The sequence below is a fragment of the Anser brachyrhynchus genome (genome assembly GCF_964034855.1).
Source record: "Anser brachyrhynchus genome assembly, chromosome: 5".
In the NCBI taxonomy this organism is placed as follows: domain Eukaryota; kingdom Metazoa; phylum Chordata; class Aves; order Anseriformes; family Anatidae; genus Anser; species Anser brachyrhynchus.
Window position 1 is genome coordinate 7,651,616 of NC_137699.1, and position 26,021 is coordinate 7,677,636.

A 26,021-nucleotide genomic window follows, 5' to 3' on the forward strand; every position below is an offset into this window, starting at 1 on the left:
TTCCTTCTGAAGGCCTGAGGTCATGCAGTGGTTTTCAGTTCCTGTTTTTCCTTTTTTTTCTTCCATTCCTAACAACCTGTTCTTTCTACTCCAAACCCTTTTGTAGTGATTTTCTAGATTTCCTTTTTATGGACAGTGCCACTTTTCCTTTCTTTCCCCGTGCATGTTTTTCTCCAAGCGTGGCCCTGACGATATGCTCTGCTCAGGATGATCACCCAGCAAGGTGCAGGCTCCATCGCTGGCTTTCCTCTCTGGCTCGTCCTGCTTGTTTCCCACACTTGGGCGTATTGATATTCCAGCTCTGATTGTCATTGCTTATCTTTTGCTGGAGAACATTTGCCTCCTGTCTCATTTAGGAAGAAGTGAAATCAGTGCCAGATTTTTAACAAAATGAAGTCTTCTCTATTTTTGTTCCAACCACCTTCAAGCTCTACTACTCTGGATTGTGGGACGTGCAAATCCCAAGAGGCACACATGTGTTGGGTGTGCAAGTCAGATAATTGCACACCCAATTGCAATGTGCAAGTGTCCAGTTAAGTGCATTCCTGGTAATCTGCACTCCTAAATACATGACCACTGTGTAAATCACGTTGAATCATGGCCGTGTCGCACTGCTGGTGCAATGCCGATTTTATGGACGCTATGCAGTGGTGCAGGGCAGAGCAGACAGAGAGCTGGTGAAGGTACCTGTATTTCTGCATGCAGTCCTCGCCATCTGACATTTGCAGATTTGTCCCTTAATCTCTGTGGTGCAGGATTTGCTGTCAAGAAACATTGTCTGGGATGAGCTGTTGGGATTCAGATTATCAACCAAACATTAATTATTCTGCTGACTAAACCCTCAACAGCTAGGCTAGATAATACAAATGTAAAGAAAGAAATTAGTATGAATCATGTTCTGTACTTGAAATCTAGAATGAATCATACTGTAGGAACAAAATCACATACCATAAGCTTATGTGTGTTGAGACATAACAGAGCCAGATCCTCAGCTGGGGCTCAGCCAGGTAGTGCCACTGGGCCCCAAAGGCACTTTCCTGCATTGAAGTCCCCGACCTGTGTTATTTATTCTGAGCACCCAGAGCAGGATAGCAGATAACGACAAGATCTGTCAGGTTGCGCTGAGGAAGCTAAAGCAAGAATAACAAATAAGATATGTTAATTTTTGAAGTAGAGAACTCCTTTTTTTTTTTTTTTAATCACACTTATGCAAGAAACTGCTCAGACAGACAGAAGTAGTATAGGCCCTTAGAGAAGCAGTAACTGGTGCTTATCCACTCACCAGGCAAAGTATAAATGCAGAAAGCACCAAAGATTTTTGAAAGAAAAGAAAGCAAAAGTCTGTCTGTTGTCTTTACAAGGTGAGAGGACCCAGGTCTTCAGTTTGTGCAGCTTGGATGGCTCCTTCTGGTTTCATTACAGGTTTATATTTATATCCCGATGTTCTATGTATGGTAGAAATATCATAGTGGTTAATTTCATTATGGTGTTGTCCCTGTATTCAGCTGGGCTGGAAATGAACTATTTACATTTCAACATACACAACTAAATGCTTTTAAACCCAAGCCATGGTTCAGAATAGACCCATAAAGAGCTAATGAGAAGAATAAAAATCAGATAGTTAAAAAATGATGTAAGGTAGAGTCTTGATTTTTTATTCTTAAATTCACAGTACATTAATTATTAAGTGTTCATAAACTTTGTTTTGTGCAATGATAAATTAATAATATCTACATAGACATGTTCTTTTACAACAGGGAGGCTAAGAAATGTAGTACCAGAGGACCTTGTGTTGACAACCAAAGCTATTAGAATAGACTCCTTAATCTTCAATCATAAAAAGTAGATAATGTTATTTCTTATTACTATTAAATGCAAAGTGCCTTACTAGGAAACATATATGTCATTACTAAAAATAACTACCAGAGAATGTTTTGAGCAGTGAAGAAAAAAGTGTTTGCAAATTACATCTTGAGATAAATCCAGTGACACGTTCTCTGCTAATCTCTGCCATATTAAAACTGTTTCAGCTTATTCTTCTGTTAGCCCATAACAGGTTGCATAAGGCTTATGTCCAAGGACGGAGACGGTAATGACTTAACATGACATGTTGCACTTTTGGGAATCATTACCAATTACTAATGACCCCAAAATGCAGACTCGTGTATACGCTTTCGCTATTACTGAAAAGCATCTGCTGGCCTCTGCTTAGGGAAGGGATGGTGAGCTTTGTGTTTTCCTTCTTTTCTGTGAACAGTGAACGATGCTTTCTTAATGAAAACCAGGGGATTTTAGTAACTTCTGTCTAGAATTTAGCAACATTATTCATTGGAATATTTCCTGTGGTTTGTAAATAAGAAGCGGAGCATGTATCTTCTAGGTCAGTCTCAAAGAGTAATTCCTTGTCCATAGACCAGGCCATGGAGATGTATTTTAGAATTAAATGTAGCCTAGATGAAGGAATTATGGTTTTAGCAAGTTCGTTAAGTGTTTATACATGACCTAGAGAGCAGATCCCTCCGCTGGTTACTGGAACAGCTACCCAGTACATGTGAGTGGCCTCCCTTTGAAGACAGACACCTGCAGGAGCCCCTTCACTGGGACAGGAGTGAGGCCGGTAAACAGCAGCTTCCAGTACCTCAAACCCACAGAAAATGCCCTTCCAGAAATGGGTAGGACAGAAAGTTGGTTTGCGTGAATGTGCGCTGATTTCTGAGTCCAGATGCTTTAAATATTTTTCCAAGCAAGGAGTCAAGAGAGAATCATTTGAGAATTCTGTGAACTACTTTGAATGGACGAACCAAGGGAAGGAGCACCCAGAGTGCCTCAGGCAGCTCCTGCCCCAGTTTTCACCCCGCGATCGTGAATCAGGGCCCCGGGTACAGGAGCAACATGTGCTCTTGCTGGCTAATGGGCGTGCGGCCTGCCTGGCCCGGCCAGCTGATGGGAACTAGGACAAGCTGGGGAGCGAGCCCTTCTCGTTCAGCTGCTGCAGTGCACCCAGACCAGCTGGAGCGTTAAGGGGCCGCCGGCAGCTCCCTGCCAGCCCGGCTCCCGGGGCCAGCTTGAGGCGCAGGCGAATTCGGCGGTCGCCTGGGGAGGCCGGCTGGTGGAGGCGGCCAGGAGAGGACGAGCCATGCCCCAGGGGCAGCAGCAGCTGCTGCTCCCTGACAGACTTCTCCGGCCCCTGCTGCCCGCGGCGCAGCCCCTTGCCGTCTCTTCCCACTTGTGGGGGCTCCGGCTGCTTGCCACAGCCCTGCCTGTGCCCACGGCTGCCTGTCCCCCGCTCGCCCTCCACAGCTCCCTGCGCAGGGAGGATGCTCACAGGTGAGCGCAGGCTCCTGGCTGGCCTCTACTCTCCCTGCTCACCCCACGCAGGCAGCCGGCCCGGGCCCTCTGGGCGCTGCTCTGGGACAGGGCAGTGGCACATCCCATTGCCGTGCAGTTTCCCCAAGCCTGCCGCTCAGTGCCATCGCAGTGACAACTATCAGCTACTTTAACATCATCCTCCACATACGGCTCTGAAATCTGGCGTGTGAAATGGTAATGCAGAATGTACTCAGTATTTTCGGCTTAGTTAGGGTCTGGAGATAGGCTGAATATGTTCTGAGAAAAAATGAAACCAAGGTTTTGCATAACAGTAAACTTCACGAGCAGTCTGCTGAGGTGGCCCCTCTGCTGGCTTCCCCAGTGGTGCCTGCTTGACCTGCACAGTCACTGGTATTCATCAATAGCATCAATAAAAGGTTTCTTTGGACACTGTCCTTCACTCAGGCCTTCAAAGTGCTGTGTAAGTGACTTAATGCCCATTTTAGAGGTGAGGAGACTGAAGCAAAGCTAGTCCAAATGACAGAGACGGGGGAAAGCTGGCTGGAGCCAGTGCCCATTCTGCACATCAGCCGGGTGACATCAAAGCACAGGGAGGAAACATCCCTCCCGAAGCATGCTGCTGTCCCCGTCTTGCAGGGATGCGCCCTGGGGTGCAGCAGGGACCCCCCACCATGCCAGCACCTTGCTGTGAACCGTGCTGTCCCAGCGCTTCATCATGCAGCTCTGTGGCTTATTTTTCCACACCATTTTGTTTTAGAACTGGTCCAGCTTTCCACAATGCACTTACATGATAGGGCATTGATTTCTCATCATAGTTTTTTTTTTCGTTTTTCCTCCCAAACCTACTCTAGCCAGACCTTTCCAAAAGAGCTAGGCTGCACAGGCAACAGGCTTTTTGCCGCTCTACTCAGGAGTCATTTGGTCAAGTAAAGCTGCTGTATGTAAACGCTGCATTCACTGCATAACAATTGGAGTGAAGTTTTTATGCACAGGGCTTTTTATTTTCCAATCAGCAGCACTGAGTTGGGACTTTTGGGGTAAACTGGTAGCTCTGGGCCGCTTTGAAGCATCACAAGTGGAGGGTTTTGTCTCCTGAAGATTTACTAGCAGCGATCTTTTATTCAACCGTTTTATTAGCCTCCTTTTACATATGTATGGTGGTGAGGGGAAAAAAACTGTTGGTGGTGAAGTGCAGAGTCTATTTCCCCTGTGGTATCCACACACAAAAAAAAAATTGTGTGAAAAATTGTTGCCCAGGGGCCTCCCCAACTACTGAAATTTCGCTGAGAGCAGCACGGTTTTCCCTCCCGCACGGCAAGCCTCCCCGCCCCTCAGCCCACCCTTTAAAGGTTGAGGCTGGGGTAACAAATGCAGCCGCCAGAAGGGCCAGCCTGCCCTGTGCCGCAGGCAGGGCTGCCGGAATAAATCTGCTTGCCCCCCGGCGCAACCCGGGAAAACTTTTCGCCCGCTTAACACGTTTTTTTTCTAATTTTCCCTGAAAGTTCTCGTTGAATTGAGCCCCGTTGCGTGGACAAATTGGACAAGAAAAGTTTAAATGTTACCACTTTGGCTTCTCCTCAAGTGGTGCTGAGCACAGATGTTTGGAGGGGCCATCATGTCCCTGTAAGAATGGGGGCTTTGTGTGCATAACCTTACAAAGGGCAGAATAGCCCTGCTTTGCTGCCAGCCCCAGGATCATCCTATCTTTATGTGTTGATTTATTAGGCCAGGGATGAATGAAACCGTAATTAATATTACTGAAGCATTAGAGTCTATTTAATTTAAATGCCACTGAATATTTCACTTTCAGTTGGGAGTGACAATGTGTTCGGGACTGTTGGTGAAAGCCTCAGCCATCTGTTACCCCTACTAAGAAGGGAAGACAAGAGAGACACAGGGAGACAGAGAGCATTGAGCTTTGTGGCTTTTCCAAGCCTCCAGGATCATCATTCAACTCAAGGGCAGCCAAGAAACATTCCTGCGCATTGGGCCCTTCGTGTATAGGGGAAAGGGTATAGGGGCTGAAAGGGTATGGGGGCAAGGCATCTCCCCAAAGGGTGGGGAGAAAGGAGGAAGAAGGAGATTTACAGTACGTGAGGATGTACAGACTCACAAGTGTGTGTGTGTGTGTGTGTGCAGGAACCAAGTGCCAGGGAAGCGGGCGGATGGACCGGTGGACTTGCTGGCTTGCTGATGGCCTAAAAACATTTTTAAAAGTTGGAAATGGGGAAAGAGCCCAGGCAGGTCTGAACGCTGACAGTGAGCCCAAGCAGCGATAGTGAGGTTCGGCTCTGCCGCAGCCAACATCAAGGCTTTGGTCTGGTGGGCATCGCGGCGCTGGAAGCACGACGCCGCCTCTCTCACGAGCTGCGGCTGCGACGTGGCCTCCACCGGGCCGGAACGAGAAAGGGGGAGAGGACATAAAGGGTGAGGGAGGAGGCAGCCCGGGCCCTGAGAGGGCCATGGGCAGCAGGGGACTGGCAGCCAGGCGTCACCTCTGCTGCGGCGGAGAGGTGGTGGGGAGCGGCGCGCGGGTGCGAGGCTCTGCCTCCCCGGGATGGTAATTAGCACAGTGGGGTGTCCTGTAATTGGGATCATTTGTTCTCCCGGTTTTTCTCCCGCAAACTGATTTCATGCCAGAGGGAAGCTGTGTGACTCACACCTTGCCATGCCAATTAGCTGATAAACATCAAATGTAAACAAAGATGGCCTAATTAAGACTGGTCGCCCAACCTCGATGTGCATATTGTCAAAATCCCACCAGCTTTTTGCACTCAGACTTATTTTCTCCTTTGCTGGGGCTAAATTAGCGGCTTTGCACAAGAACCACTTATCTTTGAGAGAAGCTTAGGGCAGGTAATGAGGAAAACTGGGAGCTGCCTGAGAGAGCGGTGCTGTCCCCATCCGTCCCAGCAGCGCCGGACAGGGACAGACGGCCGCTGTTTGTTGGAGTGAGCAAATCCCGAGGTGTTTGTCCACCCCCGCGTGATGCTGGGGGCTGGCCCCTGGCCCAGAAGCTGCATCCCGGAGCATTTTCTCCATTTCTCCTCCTGCATGCTCCTGCCTGCACCTGAATCCGTGGGCCGGCAGGGAACTGCTGGCAAGTATGAGGCAGCGGCACCCTGCCCTTGCCTCTAGACAGGGCCCTCTGGGCCAGCACCCACAGGTGTCTGTCTGCCCACGTCTCCCCCTGCTCGCCCCAGCAGCCCATCCTGGGGTGCGGAGGGCCCGTCTGCCAGCAGGAGGAACCTAATGTTGCCTTAGGTCCATGCTGAGTCCCTCTGCTGCACACAAAGCCCACCTGCTCCTGTTCTTTGCAGGACGCATGCAGGGAACAGGTCCTGCTCCTCCTCCTTGTGACCACCTTCAGTGTGCTGGAAGGTTGTCACAACCTCTTCCTCCCGGCACCTTCTCCCCTGTCAACTTCAGCAACCCCAGGCCATCCAGCTGGCCCTCATAATTCCTATTTTCCAGGTCTCACCATTTTCGCTGCTCACCTCCAAACTCTCTGCAGGTGTCTCAGCCGTTCCTGGAGCGCAGTGCCCGGCTGGCTGCGCTCTGCCCCTGCTGCAGCCCTTCTCCCTGCTGCATCCCACCTGGCCCCTTTCAGCTGCCGTGGTCCTCCTGAGCCCCCTGCTGCCAGTCCTCTTCACCTGGGGCCACCCCAGGCTGGAATCACGCTGCATTGGCTCCGCCACAGGAGCAGGAATGACAGCTCCGTGCCGGCTGGGTGCAGGGCTGACCAGCTGCAAGCCGTGCCCAGTGCTGGCCCAAGTGGCACTGAACCGCCTGCCGAGCTCTTGCTGTCGCTGTGGCTCTGCAGCGTCTCGTACACGGCCTTCATCCAAGCCACGTTGCCCAGCCTTGCTCAGGCCAACGGCTTGCGAAGCACTGCCTACCTGAGGTGTGAGAAAACTGAAGGCAAGGGGTACATCCATGGCTTTTCTCTGTGTGACAGGACTTCTCCTATTGTAGTGAATAACAAGAGTTATTTAACACAGCACTGGACAAATCCCCATCGGTAACTGCCCCTCCAGGTGCTTGCAAACACCTCTATGATTGAAATTAGGTTGCCTGGACTAAAACTCACGGGTGCTTCTTTTCCCAGTGTAAAGGTCCTCTACAGGTCCTCAGTGAAGACTGCTCCTGGCTCACAGCTCGCTGCGGGCCCTTTGTCAGCCATCCCTGGCAGCAGGGGAATGAACTCGAGCACCGTGTGAGTGAGGACGAAGGTGGCAGGAGATTTCTCTGAGAAGTTACCTGCTCTGATTTGCTGTGACTGGACTGATGTCTTGTTCACACCACAAATAAATGGAACTCTAATGTTATTTATTTAAAAAACCTCATGGCCAAACCCCGAAACCTTTGGAAGTTGCCACCTGGCCTGCAAGTTGTGCTCCCTCCAAACGGCCGGGCTGCCCCGCGCGGTGCCACAGAGCAGCTCATGGCTGTCCGACAGCCCGGCAGCAACCTGGGCAGGACGGCTTGCAGTAACGCCTCTCTAATTGCCTAAAGCCATCCTGGGGAGGGCTTGTCAGCTAATCAGCAAAGTGACACCATTATGCCAGGCTACAAAGCACTTTGCACCCACAAGTTTTTGTGCTGGCAGGGCTCAGACCGGCACGCGGCCGCGCAACTTTTTAAATTCCAGTCAGATCCCCCCGGCCTCCAGCTGACTCATCCCTTTCAGAATATTTCCTTTCATTGCTGTGTCTGCAGGCTGTGCATCCTGGAGCTGCAGCCAGGCCCGGTTGGTCCCAGCGAGCGTGGTGAACCTGTGGCTCTCTGTGGTGGCCTCCTCAGCTTCTGCTGAATTTCAGCTTTCACTGAAAAGGGAAGGAAAACTCAAAAATCGAGCTCTCCAGGAATGAGAGCAAGCTTTGTGGCTGTGCCCTGTGGAGGGCTGTAGGAGTGAGGGGAGGGTGCGACTGAGGACAGGGCTCCTGCAGGGCCGTGGCACGGCCAGAGCATCCCTCGGTGGGTGCCAGCCATAGGCTGGGCATCCCTGCCCTCAGGGCACATCGGTGCCCCTCGCCTGCACCCATGCCCCTTTCCCCTGACCACTAAAGGGAAACACTGCTGGTGGACCAGAAAAGCAGTGGGCGAGTAGAAATAGGAGGTTTCCAGTTCCCAAAAAGCTACCAGTGAACATTTTTAAAAGAGAGTTAAAGAACACTTTGAAGTTCAGCCCATGAGTTAAAAGTCTGTCTTTTGGAGATGCATCCAATTCCTGTCCCAAAGGCTTCATTTTAAGCTTCATTTTACTAAATATGGACATGCAAGGCATGGCAAGATTCATCACAACGCTCCGCCGGCTCTCCCACAGAGATGCGTTGTGACAGGAGACCAGAGAGCCTGTGAAAACAGGGGCTGGGCGCCGTGGTGCCTCCAGCCGAGGCTGGCAGGATCGCACCCCGCACATCCCCAGCCGGCCCCGCGTCCCCTGCCTTGGCCTTGCACGCTGGCCTCCGCAGCCTGCTGGGGCATGGGGTGGAGGCCGCAGGGCCTGGCCTGGCCTTCCCTGGTCAGAGACCACGCCGCAAAGTAACATTGAACTAGCTGCACGGGTTGACTTACGTGCGGGGATCCCCTTTGCAGTGCAGTTTACACTAAGCCTCCAAAGCTGACGTCCCTTTGAAAGCCCTCTTAATATATCCAATTATAGATTTTCAGCAACTTTGAGGAATGTTGGCTTTCCCGGCGGCTGATCCCGGAAAACACCATTGAAACCAGGAGGGATTTTGCTGTTGAGCTCAGTGGGGGAGGATCAGGTCCTACATAATTTTATTGTCAGCAATGATGACCTCTCTTCACAAACGAAGAATACCCATCCTGAACCGTGCCCTTCGGAACGTAAACCGTTTATTTTTATAGCTGGATCCTTCCCCAAGTGGGATATTTTGTGCATGGTTAACTTATCCAGGGCTTTAAATGCTTGCCAAGTGGCTTTAATAGCAGGATGTTGTTTAGAAAGATTGGGAAGGATTGCGGGCAGTAATAGAGATAATTGCCAAGGAGAGATAAATGAATCTTCAATCTCAGACCAAGTTGGCTTTATCACTGGGTCAGGAGGGAAGGTCCAGAAAAATCCCCTGTCTGCAACTAAATGCGTAATGATAGTTTGGGATTTAGGGAAGCTGGCAGCTGTCGAGATCTTTCGATAAAAACATCTTTTGAGGCTTAATACAGGTTTGCATCTCCATATAAAGGCACGAAAGCCCCTTTTCACCACAGGGGTTTAGCATCGCGAAATCCAAAAGCTGGAGGTGAATTCTGGGGGAGAGGAGCAGCCGGCGACGTCCCACACAGGCAGCTGCAGGCTGCAGCAGGGGGACTGGGCTGTGCCGAGAGGCCGGGAGCTGCTGCTGGCCCAGCGCGGGGCAGCCCGGGCAGGGGTGGTGTGGTTTGCCCTCCTCCGGGCGGGAGGAGGCTGGGAGCCAGCCGTTTCCATGAGGAATTACCCCACCTTTTCACACAGAATTAAGGTGCCGCGGGACGTGGCAGCTCTGCGGCTCGGCCTTTTCTCAAACGCGAGTTGCCTGACGGAGCCTGCGGAGGAGCGGGACGCTGGGCGGTGTGCTGGCAGGCCTGCCCCAGCAGCTCCCCTGGGAAGCCCCCACAGCCCCGCTGGGCCCCGGGGAGCTCCCACACCAGGGAGACCCCAGGGCCTGGCCAGCAGAGTGCTCACAGGGCACTTGATAAAGAGGGGATGGGTATTTAGGAGAGGGCTTATTGTTCAGCTACACCTTCTCCAGCTCGAGGTGGGGCTTTCCCCACCTTCCTAGCAGACCACGTTGTATATTTGCAGACCCCACACTCTCAGACGCAGTAAGTACTGCTGAAGAGACGCAGAAGCGTCGTACAAGGGGCAGGCTGGCAGCGCGATTTCTCTGCGTGACCTAAAAGGAGACCGTGACCCATTTTCCCAACAGCAACGCTACAAAAGGCAGGGAGGTAAAACACAAGCAAGGCCAGGCCTTCCGACTGAGCCCTCGCTGTGTCAAGTCCTCGCTATGTCCTCGCTATGTCCCCGCGGCCCTGACGAAGCTGTGAGGGCCGCGCGGGGCCCAGCGTGATGGCCGCCTCCGCCCTGTCCCACGGTCTCCCGGGCTTCCCCTCACCGCCCGCCCGCCTTTCGGAGCGACGTGCTGGCGCTTGGCGGCATTACTCGGAGATTTGGGTCTGATTAGCGCGTTTCTGTGGCTGACACCCAGGCCTGCTTGCCCGTTCCTGCGGATCCCAGCGAAGGGCTGTCACGGCTCATTACCTGTCTGTCTGAGGTTCAAGCCTGGGTGACTTCTAATTTTTTGAAGCTTAATGCTGGGAAAACAGAATCAGCTCAGTTCACCTCCTGGATGTGCGTGTCTCTGATATATAACACGATATCGCGCACAGCCTCCCAGCTGCTTCCACTGCTGGGCTCTGCGAAATGGCACCTCTTTATCTGAAATAAACCTTTCTAAAAGAACATCAGCCACACGTGAGGAGGGAAAACACCTCCATGGGATTTCAGACACTTGGGCGACATTTGTTCCCTGTTCCTCCTTGGGCCTGGGAGCCCTCGTTGGTGCCCCGCTCTCACTCAGAGCGGTGCAGTGCAGCTCTGCAGCGGCTGGAAACCCTTTTCGCTCCGCCGTTTTCAGCTGTTGTACAAGTCTGCAGCTAATGTCATAACAAGAATTAAACTGTCTCATCCTATTACGCCCATCGTGGCTGACTTCGCTGCCTATTAAGGTGACAGTGCAGCGATTCGAAATTTGTGTTAATTGTTTACCCCGTGTTGCAGAGCCTTTCTTGGGGTGTTCACAGCAGCCTGCAGGTTTCTTCTAGCCATGGATTACCTGCACATTCTACTTTATATGGACTTGAAGAAAATACCCTCCTAGTATGGATCGCTCCACGGAACACCCTCTGCAATGGGGTTCTTTGGCTCATCTATTGCCCTGCTTTGGTCACATTTAAAAACAATCCAGTAGAAGGACGTAGCTGCCTTTGAAATTACAAGACTTTAAGAGGCTTTTTTCCTCTGATTTTTATTTGCATTCACTGCCTTCACTTTACATGGTTGCCAAGAGCAGGGGCGTTGGCTGACACACAGCGACGTGCTCGCTCTGCCCATGGAGCCTCTGGCTCCCTGGGTTCAGCAGAGAAGGCAGCCGGCCCTCACCAGCAACCCCTCATAACAAATATTAATTGATGGCTTAAAATCCTATAGAAAGCCATGTGGTTTCAGTCCCTGCTATCAGGGACTTTGGATGAGGTCTGTGGCACTACGTGATGGACTTCTTTCCAAAGAGCCCTGCGCGGCATTGCCCCAGCACACCAGCCCATGGCACACCTGGCCCTCCCCATGCCCCGGCTCCCACTCTTTTATCATGTTTTAATAAAAACAAAACAAAAAAGATCTCATGCATGAGCTGCAACTGGGTCTTAAAATTCTCTAGTGGACAGCACATTTTGCACAGTTTATAGCTTATAAACATGGTTGTGATTTGCAAAAAAATATTGCTGGCTATTTGAGTTCCCAGCACTTCCACCTAGGGAAAAGCAAAATCTCCCAACTGCCATTAGAGAGCATTTCATTAGCACAAACATTCACTATTTATATTTTGAGCAGAAATGCGCCACTCACTGCTATGAATAAAGCATTTGCCTTTCCCGTCCGTTCCTGGCTGCTCCCGCACCCGAGCCCCGCGCAGCCCCAGCAAGGAGCACCGCTCCCGTGCTGCCGCCAGGTCGCTGTGCTGAACGTGAACTTGGCTGCCTTTGGGAAGCACTACTTGTTGCGCGACAGCCGCGCTTGAAAAGCCTTCAAACACCCATTGTTTCAGGTCTGTTTTGATGAACTTTTCCCTTGTATGTTCATCTGGAATTTAATCATGATAAAGCACGCACAATGGCGAGATTGTGGGCGAGCAAAAGGTGCTGGGCGAGCACAATGCAGTGCTTTATCCCTGCCTCCCGGACGCTGCGCTGCTGGCAGGCGACAGCGAGCCCGGGTGAGAGCCCCAGCAGCCTGGGCAAGCACCGACTCCCTACCAAGCAAGGGGTGACAGCGGGCTGGTGGCAGGGAGCTGGGCATGCAGCTGCATTGCAGAGTCAGTCCCAGCTCAGACTGGCCTTGACATGGGGCACTATGAGGGCAGGATGTGTCCCGGCTCCCTTGCTCCCCATCAGCATCCATATCTGCATCCCACATCTGTATCCCACATCTCCGTCCCACATCTGCATCCACATCAGCATCTCCTGACCTTGCTCCCTCTAGCACAGGAAGATGCAAGCCTGAGGAAAACCCCATATCAATTCCATATTAATTCCTTTCCGTACCAGTTCCTGGTGCTGCCCACCTGTCCCCCACCAGGGGACATCCCCAGGGCTGTTGTCACCTGCTCTGTGCCCACCACCACCCTGCAGCGATGCCGTGCGGTGCCCCAACACCCCTGCAGAAGGGTCAGCACCTGCCCTGAGCCTCTGTGCCCACTGGCCTGCCATGACTCAGGTCTCACCCTCGCCCCTCTTGGCCCTGCACAACAAACCCAAACGTGGCCTTATTTCTCTTGGATGGTCCCTGCCACCAGCCGCCACATGAATTGCTGCTTTAGAAGAAAAAGGCACTTAGTTCTTCTGCGGATACTGCTTCTCACCCAACAATGTTTGAGGGTTTTTAAGTATTCATGGGGTGTGGAGTTTGGGGATCACATGTTTTCTGTATTTTTTGCTTGGATTTTTAACGTTATCTTATGACATCTGCACTCATTACTGATGTGACCTACTTAGGGAAGTCAAAGATACTGGAGATTAAACTGAGCGACCCAGCTCAGTGCATACTTATAATTTCAAGGTCCTGACAAAATTCGTTAATTTTTAATAATCATTTCCTGCCTTTGAAAAACAATTCTAACTTTGCATTCTGAAAACAAAACCCTTCTGGCTGCCCAGAAAGCTAAACCCTGTAAGCACCAATTCCTGCGCAGCACCTGCCATGCAACCAAGGACTGGTGCTGCACGGTGCCGGTACCGGCTGGAGCACAGCGTGGCGTGCCGCGGCCCCAGGGACAGGGCTAGGAACTGTGTTGGGGGCAAACCTGGTGCAGGAAAACTGCCCAAGAGTCCTAAACTGCTCGGGTGCAGAGCAGGAGGTGGGCTGGCAGCAGCACCCTGTCGCTGCTCTCCGACATCGAGCTCGGCAACGGTGCAAACGTCTTTTTTGTGAAATTTTTTTTCAGGAATGCATTCCCCTGTGTCCACACTTTAAAAACAAAAGGAAAACAAGTCATAGCAGACTTTCTCTTGCAAAATGAATTTGTCAAGCTCTGCTGCGTTTTGCTGAAGTGTAAGAAACTTAAATAAAAGTGATCATAAAGTTAAGAACCTGGCTTCAGGGCAGAGAGCAGCGGGGATTTCTCTGCCTCCATTTGCTCTTCCTAAAGCTCGAGGTGTGGGCAGGTTTTCTCATTGCCAGAGGAAATTATTAATGCCTCCAAGAACTTTCAAGACTGATCTTTTCCCTTCCCTGTCACATTACGCAGATAGTATTTTGATAATGTTTTGCAGACATAGTATTTTGATAATGTTTTGCAGACACTAATGAAAACAGCACAGGAAATCACTTTACGGTTTTGAGACTGCATTGGGGCTCTTCCCTTTATCCCATTACATTTTATACATAGGTCAAGTTTTCTGCAGCAAATGAAAGTTGCCAGTGCTGAAGAGATTTGAGGAGAGCCTGCGCAGGGCTTGATCCCCTTCCCTACAACGCTTCCAAGAACCAGACACAAGCTCTTCAAGTGGGGCCCAGAGCCTGGGCACTGAGCGGCTACGAACACCTTGGTAAAAATGCTTGCAGTGCAACACTTTTTTTTCCTGGTTTGTGCTCTCGAGAGTATGGCTGCGTGATTTAACATAGTGTTTTGCTGGCTTTAACCCCATTAGGGTTCGGTGTGACCATGCTGTCTGCGGGGCCTCGCACACCAAGTTTTCAGTCTCATCTTTGAACACCGGCACGAACCTGCTCTGGCACCAGTCCTCTGTGGACGTGGGGATGTTTCCTGATGTGCTTTGCGGGGCAATAAAGTATAATTTAAAATGTGCAAAATGATTGCATGCCATGTTTTCTTCCTGGAAGTAAAATCCATTTAGTAAAACTGCATGAGAGATTTGTGCTACAAAATGCATTTCTGCAGTTTTCCCAATCACTTTGCTCAGGTGGTAGATTTGCCAGTAGCTAAGCAGTGGCTAAGAGAAGAGCGCACGCATCTGACCGAAGGTACTCCTATCAAGCAAGCTCCAGCTACTGCGAGGGCGTCTGTACCACTTCGGAGTGTCTCATATCAGTAACAAAAATCTGTTTCACGTAACACAGGACAAAAGTCGTTTGCAAAACAGCAGATCAAAACTGAGTCCAATTCACTTACAAGCTCTGCAATGCAAGGGCTGCTTTCGCTCTGCTGTTGCTGTACCCACGCGTTCATCGGGTGCGATGTACGAAGACTTTTCCTAACCCAAAACTGGTTGCCTCCCTGGTGCCGCTGCACCACCGGGACACAAAGCCCTGAGCCTGCGAGGTAGCTCTGGCACAGCCAGTGGTCCCATGCCCCAGTGACAGCACTTGCAAAACCACACGCATGCCATTTTTTGGAGCAGGGGGTACAGAGGTGCCCCCGGGATGGGGGCTTGTTCCCCACAGCCCCGCTCCCCCGGCGGGTCCCCTAGGACAGAAAGTGTGTGCTGCTTCAGGGGGAGGGCGAAGCGCCCACCTTTTGGCTGGCTTTTGTGGCTGCCCCCTCCTGCCAGACGGCATATTTCTGTCTGCGTTTGACTGTTTTTTTTTCTACCCCATCTCCTTCTGCTCTACATAATCTGTCAGTATTGGGTTTCCTTTCATTTCACTTTCCTCCCCCTTAGCGCCAGTTCTTCCTCACTGATTTTCCCTCCCTTTACCGCTGCTTTTTTCAGTGGTTTGGTTTGATTCAAACTGGAACTGTTGGGGTGGTATCTAAAAGCAAGAACGTGGTTATGTCTATTTACTATGAAGCACAGTTTATAGCAGCTTCATTCTTTGGGTAATATTTAATAATAAAAATAATAATAATAAAAAAAAGTAACACTCCTTGCCTTGATTTTAGATCCTGTCTTTATCTTGCTCCAGGCATAAGCTCCAAGTGACTTGTAAATAGCAGAGATGCTTAATTCACTCCTCCAAATAAGCAAAGAACATGGCTATGTGCAACAAACATGGCCAAAGGGCTGGCTGAAGACAAGGATAAAAAATCAGTGAAGAGGCTGCTGTAAATCCCTTATTACCTAAGAACTTCAGCAGCTACCAATGTGCTTCAGCCTCCGCTTCACCCCCCACAAATGTAAGAGCCTGGGACACACACTTATTTTATGAATGCAGGCTGCACATTTGTGCACGCACTGCATGGAGGTTTAGAAACAACCCTCTGAGGATGCTACGGCTGCTCGTTAAAGGGAAGATTTCTGTGGAGAGAGGGGATTCGGAGCGTGACTCAGAGAGGAACCACGCGGCATGCTGGAACTTCATGAAAAACCCTTAGGAAAACACATCGGCGTTTGGAAAACCTGGGCAGCCAAGTGCAAAATCTGCAAAATGTGCACAATCTGAGCGGGATCCCTTCCCGGCTACCTGCAGATGTGGCCGGGCAGCGATCCCTGTGCAGGGCCCTGCGGCCGGCGGGGAGGAGGGGGGGTGGTGCACGTCCACGCTCGCCCCCCAGCCCTGGCCTCTGGTCTCCAGCTCTGGGAGTGCCTCTGGTTCTGGGCCGTGGCGCACGCCCCTGCCAGATGTGCTTGGTGGTGAGCACAAGCTGCTTAGATCACTGCGGAGCTCAGGTGGACAACTGCTCGCAGCCCTGCATTCGCTAGTTCTTTGTATCCAAAAATATCAGCTGGAAAAAAGAAATTTATAGTCAGGGCACAACCCTCTCACCCCTGAATCCCCACTAGTGCTGCTAATGTGGAGTCCTACTGCTCACAAAGCACATAACGTGAAGCAGTACAGTCCTGGTCCTTTCTGAAGGTCTTACTAGGTTTCCACACCATGCCCTTCAGCACAAGCTGCCTACGTGTTCCTGGAGATATCAGTGGTGAAATGGCAGCATCAACAATTTGAAATGGACATCACCGGGAAGTGCTGTGCTCCCTGTCTACATGCACCTGCAAGTATACACGTGTGAGGGTCTCTCCATCCCAGTGCTTCGGTCAGAAATGTATGGTTGCTATTGCAAAAACATATGTAGCCCAGCAAAATCGTAATCAAATATCTGCTCAAACGTGTTGCAGGATGTTGCAGCGATTTACGGTCCCTTCAAGTGCCGTGGCTCTGGCTTCCTTAAGCATTGCTCACACCACAAATGTAATTACCAGTCCTCTGTGCTTTCCCACTTGGCAATCTGAAATGGTCGGGTAAAATGAAGAAACCTGTCAATACTGTATCTATTGCAGATGAGACATCTGCAAATACGGATCAGAGTAATCTGGTCATTGATTTTAGGATTCTCAGTCCTCCAAGGACAGTGACAAATCCATAGATTGTCCCTGGGCGATGGGGTTTGCTTTTGGATTTCTGATTTCTCTGGGGGAAACGTGTAAAATCAATGCACCCAGGGAGTGCCCTGCTGCTGCCCGCAGGGAGCTGGGCAGCCAGTGGCTTCCTTCCGAGCCCAGCTGCAGGGCACACCGCCCACGGCAGCAGGCACACTTCGAGCACATGAAACACGGGCAGGCCAAGACTGTTCTGTTGTTTAAGACAAGAAAGTGAGGTTTCAATATTTGCCAAAGTTTTGCCCCAGATTTGCCTTGTGTTGTACCAGCGTTCGTACAGCTCCCGATCGTTGTTTGCTGACATGTTGGTGTGAAGGGAGCACCCTGGCTCTCAATGCAAACAAGTAAACTTGTTTGTAAGGATGGACATAAACAATACAGGAAAAGCACTGTGCTGCTGCGTCTTTAGTTAGAGTTTGCCCATGTAGAATTAACCCCTTTGACAGTCCTGTCCTATAGAGGATCCTATGCAGATAAATTTGTCCTTGACCAAAATAAAATAAAATAAAATAAAATAAAATAAAATAAAAAGAGGGAGAGAAAGAGAGATTTTCTTTCTGAGAGAGACAGAAAATTGTGGGGCCGTGTCTGTGTGTGTGTGAATGCACAAACACACACAGAGAGTCCAAATGTATGGCTTTACACAATGCTTTATGTAGCTGGCCTTCAAGGCAATGGAAATGTTTACGAGAAATGGGCTACAACTTGTTGGCTAAGGACGGCTGACCTGGTTTCCTAAGGAAAGCGGGAAAACGTTCTGAGCAACAGCTTGATTTTTTTCAATTTTCAATTCATCAAAAAAGTAAAAATGTATGAAGAAATGTTCTTATTTAAGTTAATCTTTAAGATCTAATACATGCATGTATTTCTGAAATACACATGGTATTTGTGTAATAAACTGAAAAGCCATGCAGTAAATGTACCTTGGCATTCCTAGAAATTCCTGGAAATACCCTAAAACTATTTCTATCATTCCAAACACCAAAGCAGTTTCAGGTTTTCCCTGCTTACTCTGAAATGCATATACTAGTAGATACTATTTCTTTACCCAAATTACAATATATTCCCAAACCTAACTGGAAACCACACACCAGCAGAGACGTGGAATGGGCAATTTTTCCCGTCTTCACGTAAAGCCAACCACATCTGACCCACTCCAATGAAGCTGCTGTCCCTGAGAAAGGTAAATCCCAAATACAGTGCCTAACACGAATGTCTTACATGGCTTGTGCTTCAAAATATTAAACCTTAAAAACGTGACATTGCTATGCACACGAAAGTAATTGTCAATGCCTGTTGGAAGTGTTAAATCTGCTTACGTTCTGGTTGGAGAGAGTATTTTCTCACCCTTTGTTTCCTGTGATGATGTGTTATTGAGACAATCTTTCTTTAAAACAGGAGAAAATTGCAATGTTCCATCTACACGCATGCTAAAAACGTGGCTCCGCAAGGCACACGGCAACACGGCAGAAGGATTTTCTGGTCACCTAGGCTGACCTGCGTCACTGTGCTTTGCCCCGTGGCCCACGCAGCCGCTCCCCACTCATGGCCCTGCACTGGTAACCTGAGAAGAACTCCAAGGAAAGCCCCCGTGTGAACTGGGACTGCCCCACGGATCTGGAGCTGCTCGCCTGCAGTTCACACATGCATGGCCGTGGCTGGGAGCCGCACTGCTACCAGCTCAGAGTCTTCCACGGGCTTCATCAGCTCTCGTTCACCTTCAGCCCTACCAAGCACACCCAGAAGTCAGCGGTTCCTGGTTAAGATAGCACATTCTCCACACTGAATGGCTGAATGGCCATTTTTCAACAAAAAGCTCAATTTCAGAAAACGGTAGGAAAAAAAAAGAGCCGTGCTCAGTGCTGGCTTGTGAAACAACCCAAAACCGCATCGTTCAAGCGGCTGCCACAACGCACCCCGCACCGCGCAAGCGGTGATTTCAGGCCACGCCAGGCGGGCCTGGGAAGGTGCCCCTCACACCAGGGCTGCTCGGTGCCATCCTGCAAGCCCCAGAGCCATGCACGTGGCAGTCGCTTTGCACCTGTTGAGCCTCATGGCTTGAAGAGGAGCATCCCAGCTTGCTCGCTCGCTGCGTGAACAAGCGCACGCCACCTCTCCAAAAGGCTCTGCGCCGTACCCAGCAGAGCAGTGAAACATCTGCAGCCTTTCACATATTCACAAAGAAACAGTTGTCCGGTAGCATGTTGCATCCTCGCTGAATGGGGACACATGGGACTGTCGGCAGAGCAATTTGATCACAAAGAACCAAAGTAGCATGGAAACATATTTATTTCCTGCACTTGGTGATTTAAAAGCATTTATTGCATTTTGGCGCAAATGTTTTTGTCTGCTGACACACGAACACATACAAAGTGCTTCTGTGAAGAAGCACAGCAAGTTTTTTCGCAAGGATCTGCACTCTGCTATTGACCAGTTGTATTGTATGCACAGGTTTTCCTGGATGGTGTATGTAATTTTCCTATTAACATCATTTTTAAGCCAGAAATTATTCTGCGTTTCTGCTACAAAATTTCGTCATTGGGGTCACTCATATAAGGTGGTAAACTACAGGCCTAAAACTTGAACAAATAGAGAAGCATTATGCTTGCCCATTTTGAAATAAAACGAGGGCCTAGGAGCAGTAATGTATCGTGTGTTAGATCAATCCAGCAACACCTACTGACACACAAATTACAGTATTTCTGGAAAGCCGGAGCCAGCTGGTTCAAAGGCATTCGAGGAGGTCCCTCCGGACGCTGCCCCCAGCACAGAGGCCTGGAGAAGCCAGGAGCAGCGCCCCGAGCTGCCCCGCTGCAGGCAGGAGGAGATCCAGGCAGCAGCAACAAAACGGGGCAGACAGTCACAGCACTTAGCGCACGTCAGACCAACAAACCAAGTGACACTACTAACAGAGCGGGCGCGGAAGGGTGACCACGGGGCTGAGGCTGTGCACAAGGTGCGCGCGTGGCCGTGCCTGGCTCCGCTTCGTGCCCTGCTGCCTCCTGGGGCTGCGAGCGGCTGGGCAGGACCCACTGAGCTGACCTCAGTGAGGCCACGGCACCACCAGGGAAGGGCCAGGTGCACGATGCCATGCACGGGCTGGGAAAGCCAAGGCCCCGATGCCCACACATGGGTCAGCACCAGCTCCGGGGCACCCGCACCCGATCCCACAGAAAGGAAGGGCTCGGGTGCCCTGCTGCTCCCACACAAGGAGCAGGGTGAGGGGAAGGCAAAACCTCCCGACTTGTTTTCTTTTTGACGGTCTGATGGAGCGTCTGACGTGAATTCTCACTGTCCCTGCTCTCTGGATTGACTTCAAGGTTTGCCTTAATGAACAGCCTCCCCCAGACAGGGAAATTCTGCTACCTTGCCCAAACCTGTTCAAATACTTTGAGCTCCCAGTCCCCCATTTAGCACAGGATTTTGTCAAAAGGCAGCAGAGGCGCATACTTTGAACTGGAGGTAGACTTGAAAACAGCCCCTTGACTGTCAATGATGTGCTTAGCCACTGAACCAGAACTCGATTTCGTAAACCTGTGCACCCGTAATTTCTTGATCTCCTCCCGACGTGCCAGCCAGCCTCTGCAAACCAGCTCATTTTGCAGCAGTTCATATGCCTGTATTCATGCAGCCCTACAATATGCATCACGAGGAGCTTATCCGGAGCCATCAGTGACCACAGATTAGTGGGGCGATATTCCCCCTGGAAATCTCGGAGCCTGCGCTGCCTTCCCTCATTACAGAGCCTGTGGGGTCTGCATTTCTTTGCATCTGCTCACCAAAGGGGTTTTACATTAACAACCCTTGGGGTTTCGCCTCCGAACAGTGTATGGGCCAAGCGGGATGCTCACTCCCAGCACCTGGCAGGGAAGCGCAGCCGGGTGCCTGGCGCAGCCAGGGGGTTTCGCTCCTCGCCTCTTCTGCATGGGTCCTATGTGGAAACCTAAAGCCTGTCCCCTCCCAGTCTTCAGTGGTAAATGTCAGAGCCGCCGGTGCTCGATAATTAACAAGTTCTGCCGTTCCCCTTGCTGTTGCACTGGCTGTGGTATTTTTAAAGCTTTTTATTAAAAATTAATTTCTTTATTTTGTTGGAGACCCATCATTCGGTCACGTGGCTCGCTGTCATGTTTCTATCCTTCCTACTCATATTCGAGTTATGCCATCAAGCTAATATATTGTGACTGCTCTTCTCTCTTGTGACAAAGCCTTGCAGCTGCCTCCAAATCAATAGATGTCAAAGAAATATGAAAACAATCATGACAGAGAACTTAAATCCTGGCTAGAGTCTGCATAATAAAAAATGTGCTTCTGTTCTCAAGGCAGCGGATTAATTTATCCTAAAGTTTAGTCAAATTTTATTCCGGTACCTTTTTCCCAGCAGATAGAGCTACATCTGTTGGGTTTGTAATGTAATTTGTAATTACTGCCCTTCATGTGGTCCAATGCCTTGAACCATCTTTAATTAAAAGCATAATTAAGGGAAGATCTAAAGGAAGACAATTACCAGATGGTCTTTTTTTTAGAAACAGTTAGTTGCATTGAGGACGTGTACCGGTCCATCTCGGACCCGGATTAAGGGCCAGGCTGCCTCCGGCGCAAGCTGCCAGGCGAGGGGCCGAAGGGGGCCGGGGCGTCCCGGGCAGCGCCGGGGCCGGGGGCAGGGGCGGGGGATCGGGGGCAGGGGGCAGGGGTCGCCCCGGCTCCGTGGCGGTTCCCGGGGCAGGTGAGAGCCCCGCCGCCCTCCGCCAGCCCCCGGCCGCCCCCCGGCCCCGGCATCCATCCAGGACGGCAAAACCAGCGACGATAATCACGGGGCGAAAGGGAGGGAGAGCCCCACGGCAACTTCCAGGGCTGAAATCCCGTCCCGAAACCCGGAGCCCGGGGCTTTGCCTGCCCGGGTCCCGCTCGCCGCAGCCCGGTGCCCCCCGGACCCCCCCCGAGCCCCCCCGGCCGGCCCGGAGCAGAGCATCACGGAGGGAGAGGGAGGGGAGAAATAACCCCGAAAATATGAATAATGCAACGAGGTACAGAGCGATGCGTTAGCGCAAAATTTCTAGGGGAAGCTGGGCATAAAAAAAGGAAAACCTCAAGCAGCGGTGTAATGTAAATTAAATTTTTGTTGTATTACCCAGATTTCATTATTTGACTGTTCATATTCAAAGTAATGCAGCAATGAATTGTAATCATTTCAATTATCTTCAAGATAGTTTCTTTAGGACACAAGTTGTCAGAGATAAAAAAGTACACTCTCGCTGCTCCGCGGGTCCATTTTCCAGACGGTTTGTCGCTCTTGCTGCATGATTTAGCCGGGCCTTTTTAGCACGGGCGGCCTCTCCCGCACGCCCTCCGCGGGGGCGCGCACCCGGCCCCGCTCCCCCCGCGCTCGGCGGCCGCGGAGCTGCCCCGGCCCCGGCCCCGGCCCCGCGCCCGCTCCGCCGCCCTCCTCCCGTCAGCTTCGCACCGCAGCTTGGGGATCTTTTTCCTTCCCCCCCCCTTTTTTTTTTCCATTTACCGGTTTACCTCTGACTTTTTCAGCTCGCCCGGAGGGCTGCCCCGCACCTCGCCCGCAGCCGGACCCACACCCGCACCCGCACCCCGCACCCCGCACCCCGCACCTACACCCGCACCCGGCCCCAAATCGCCGGGACCCGCAGCAGCCCCAAATTCTGCCTCCTTCCCGCTCCGCTCGGCTCGCAAGCGAGAGCCGCTGCCGTCGGGAAGGCGCTGGGGGCTCTCCGAGCGCCCAGCAAACCCCATGTAAACGCCTTCTCAGCGCCGAGGCAGCGCTCAGCTAAGCGGCCGCTGGAAATCACATCGCACCGGGTCCCGGTTCCTTCCCGGAATATCGGGCTTTGGGGTTTATTAGAGCGCCTGCTTTAAAAGAGGCTCTTCCCGAATAAAAGAGCACGTTTCTGCCCATTATTCATATCTGGGGAGTCCCAGGCCTTTACTACATTAAAAAAGCTTCAGAAGGACAATTCGCCATCCACAGATATTATATTTGTGAAATGTCCTTTTGTCGAAGCTTTTAACACCTTCTTATAACGAATCATTTGTTCTTTTCTTTTTAATTTTGATAGACAATTAGCCATCAAATATACACCAGTTGACTGTAACCGAGCATTAAACTAGCCTTTATTTAACGCTAATTTAGCATAGCTGCTTTGTTTAACTTTGCCATACAAGAACCAGGTTTTGTAGCAAAAATAGGTGTAATTTTATGTGGGGCTTCATTTCTTTTGGCCCTCTACACAGCAAGCCCTCTCCTCTTTGTAACCCATTCTGCTGGGCAGAAACACCATTTCGGAGTGCCTAGCACCTGGAGTCTGGAAAAAATTAGCATTGATATAGATTTAGTTGAAATGTAATCTCTTAAATCTGTCCAAGATTCGGGGAGATAATTACACTTTCACTGAATTGCCAGGGGTCAGCGTCTCTGTGGACCTGAGGAGTTGATTTACTAACAATAGTGTTACATAAAAAATGGTGTTTGAGATTATAATGTTAATAGATGCAGTCACTGGGGAAAGCAGGCAGGCTACGACTAATTCGATGGAACTTGGGTTTTGCTTTGCAAGGATTCAAATCACTTGCAGCATTTAATTTAGAGGAATGAGTTCGGCAGTAATTACGGCGAACGGAAAGGTCGCTTTAGAATATTAGTTATTTTTTCCCAAGTTGGGACCGGGGGTTTGCAGGGAGGGGGCTTGCCCCTCTGTCCCCAGCCGGGGCCGACAGAGCCGCGCTGCCGCAGCTCCGCGTTTGCCACCTCGGACCCAGCAGAAACCCGCCCGGACCAAGAAAAAAAGAAGCAGCGGGGGTGTGTTAGGAAAAAGACAAGCGAGCGCTGGAGCTGCCCCTCGAGCTCCCGGGGCTGTTCCGGGGGCAGGCCGGCGGCTCCCGGGGCAGGAGGCTCGGTGTGGAGGGGCCGGGAGGGGGCCGGGGACCCCGAAACCGCCCGGCGGGGGCCGGACCGCCCCGACCCGCCCCGCGGCCCCCGGGCTGCCCGGCTCAGGCCGCGCACCGGCGGCCGTCGGGGGTCGCGGGCTCGGCGCAGCCCCGGGGCGGCGCACAAAGGCGGCGGGAGCGGCCCCGGCGGCGCGGCCCACGGCGAGCCCGGGGGCTCCGGGGCTGCCCCCGGGCCGAGGCCGCGGCGAGCGCCGGGAGCCGGGGCAGAGCCGGGGCAGAGCCGGCGCCGCAGCCTCCCGCGGCCCCCCGGAGCCCTCGGTCCCTGCCTGTTTCTGTTCGGAGTCCGGCCGATCCTCTGTGTAACGGCAATATATATGTTAATTGAAAACTTCGGAATTTAAAAAGGTTGTGACAAGTTATAATTTGTCTTGTCAATGTCTGGAATCCTTGTTTAGCTCTTTAGTTTTGTCTGCTGTTCTCGTCTGTCAGATAACAGCTTGCCTAACACGCTGGCTTCCTCTCTTATGGCACGGAAATGACAAATGTGCTGTTTTATCCATACAATTTATTTCATTATTGTTGCCAGCACGAAGCATCACAATCAATCATAAGGAAGTCCAGTTGGCAGGTGTCAATCTTGGTATGTTTTTGTACGTCTCAGTCTATATTTAATCCAATTACAAGGGTCATGGAGTAAGTGCAAATCCCCTTGTTACAACTCACATCTTATTCAAGATTTAAAGTAAAAAGTCAACTCGATCACATGGGCGCTTTGGGGGACCTCCGATACCTTTTGATATCTCGTCCCCCCTCCCAAATTACGCAGGGAGAGCGCTTTATTAACGAGTTATCGCGGCTGGGTTTGGGTTTGGGGATTTTTTTTCCTGAGTGTTTGTGTGCAAATGAAGTATCTTGTTATTTCGCTAAAGAAGAGGGAGGCTTTAATGATGGGAGATCTTTCCGCTCATTGCCCTTTCAAATACAATTGTAGATCGAACTCAGCCTTGTCACGTTGAGGAAAAGTGAATTTCTAACATCCAGGACGTGCCTGTCGACTTTCAGCGAATTGCATCCAATCACCCCCAGGGAATTCAGCTAATGTCTCAGTCTAAACCGGGATGAGGGGAGAAAAACAAATCAAACATTGTCCGGAGTCACGCTTATTATGAAAATGTTTTAAAGGATAGAGAAGGGAAATAATTCAAGACAGCCCAGAATAAAGTTTTAGCCAAATTAATACCATTAGGAGTCCTCGGGAGAAAAAAAAAAATAGGGACAGAAAGCCCAGCTACAAAGTTAGAGTATAAAGAGACGATTTATAGCTATCATACTTTTTTTTTTTTTAAGCAAAGGTGTTTGTATTTATTTTTTTTAATGAGAAAGCAAGGTTGCAGCATTGAAAATAACAGTCCTATTATAGAACCGGCTCCAGTGGGATTCTTTAGGAGGGGAAAACCTTCCCTTGGCTACACCGGGGAAACGTTCCCCTGGCTGCATTTCTGCCTTCAGGACGCCTCAGTCCGCGGGACTTCCTCGCGGCACCTTCAGCGGAGCCCCCGAGAGGCCCCTCCGCGCCCCGAGCCCGCAGCCAGCGCCAGCACCGGGGGCTCGCCGGCCCCGGGCAGCTCCGCGCCGCCTGGCCCCGCTGCTGCGGGAGCCGGGGGACGTGGCGGGGCTCCCGGACCGCCCCGCGGGTGGCGGGGGCGCCCTGCGGGCTGCCCTCCGCACGCCGGCACCCCAGCCCTTCGCCCCGCAAAGGCAGGGCGGAGATGGCTGCGGCGGGTTTTAGGGGAAGAGCCGGAGGTACCCAGCTTCGGTCAAAGTGCGAGCGGACGGAACCGACGGCTCGAGAGGATAAAAAGATAAAAATCAAGCAAAGAAAGAGCAAAACTAGGTTTCTGCAGCCGGGCTTCAATGCAATCCTGGGGGCAAAGAGACATGTTAGACGAGAAAAGAAACGTGTGGGGAAATAAAAAGAAAGTATTGAAAACCACATACCTTGAACAAGGGCAAAATATCCCAGCTAAAATGCTAGTCAAGTGCCTCTTTCCTTGAAAGCCAAAACCACGTTTCTACTCGCAATATTTTTCCTGTTCTAGAGAGTTTCCTTTGCTTTTTACCGTTTATTGTAGCTAGTCTTGGACCCTGAAGCCTGTGCAATGCCACAGTAAACAAATTGTTCTGATGTGCTTATTATTATTGCTCAAGTTCTGCTTGGA

At 51.1% G+C, this 26,021-nt stretch overlaps 1 protein-coding gene across 1 annotated transcript in view; it reads right to left on the minus strand.

The window, feature by feature from the left end:
• Positions 1-722: 722 nt before the first annotated feature.
• ELP4 (elongator acetyltransferase complex subunit 4) overlaps positions 723-26,021 on the minus strand; it is a 201,089-nt gene continuing 175,790 nt past the window's right edge. Inside the window, exon 10 of the mRNA XM_080595259.1 lies at positions 723-761. Coding sequence (XP_080451385.1) covers positions 738-761 — 24 coding nt within the window. The 3' untranslated portion in view covers positions 723-737. The remainder of the gene's footprint in view (positions 762-26,021) is intronic.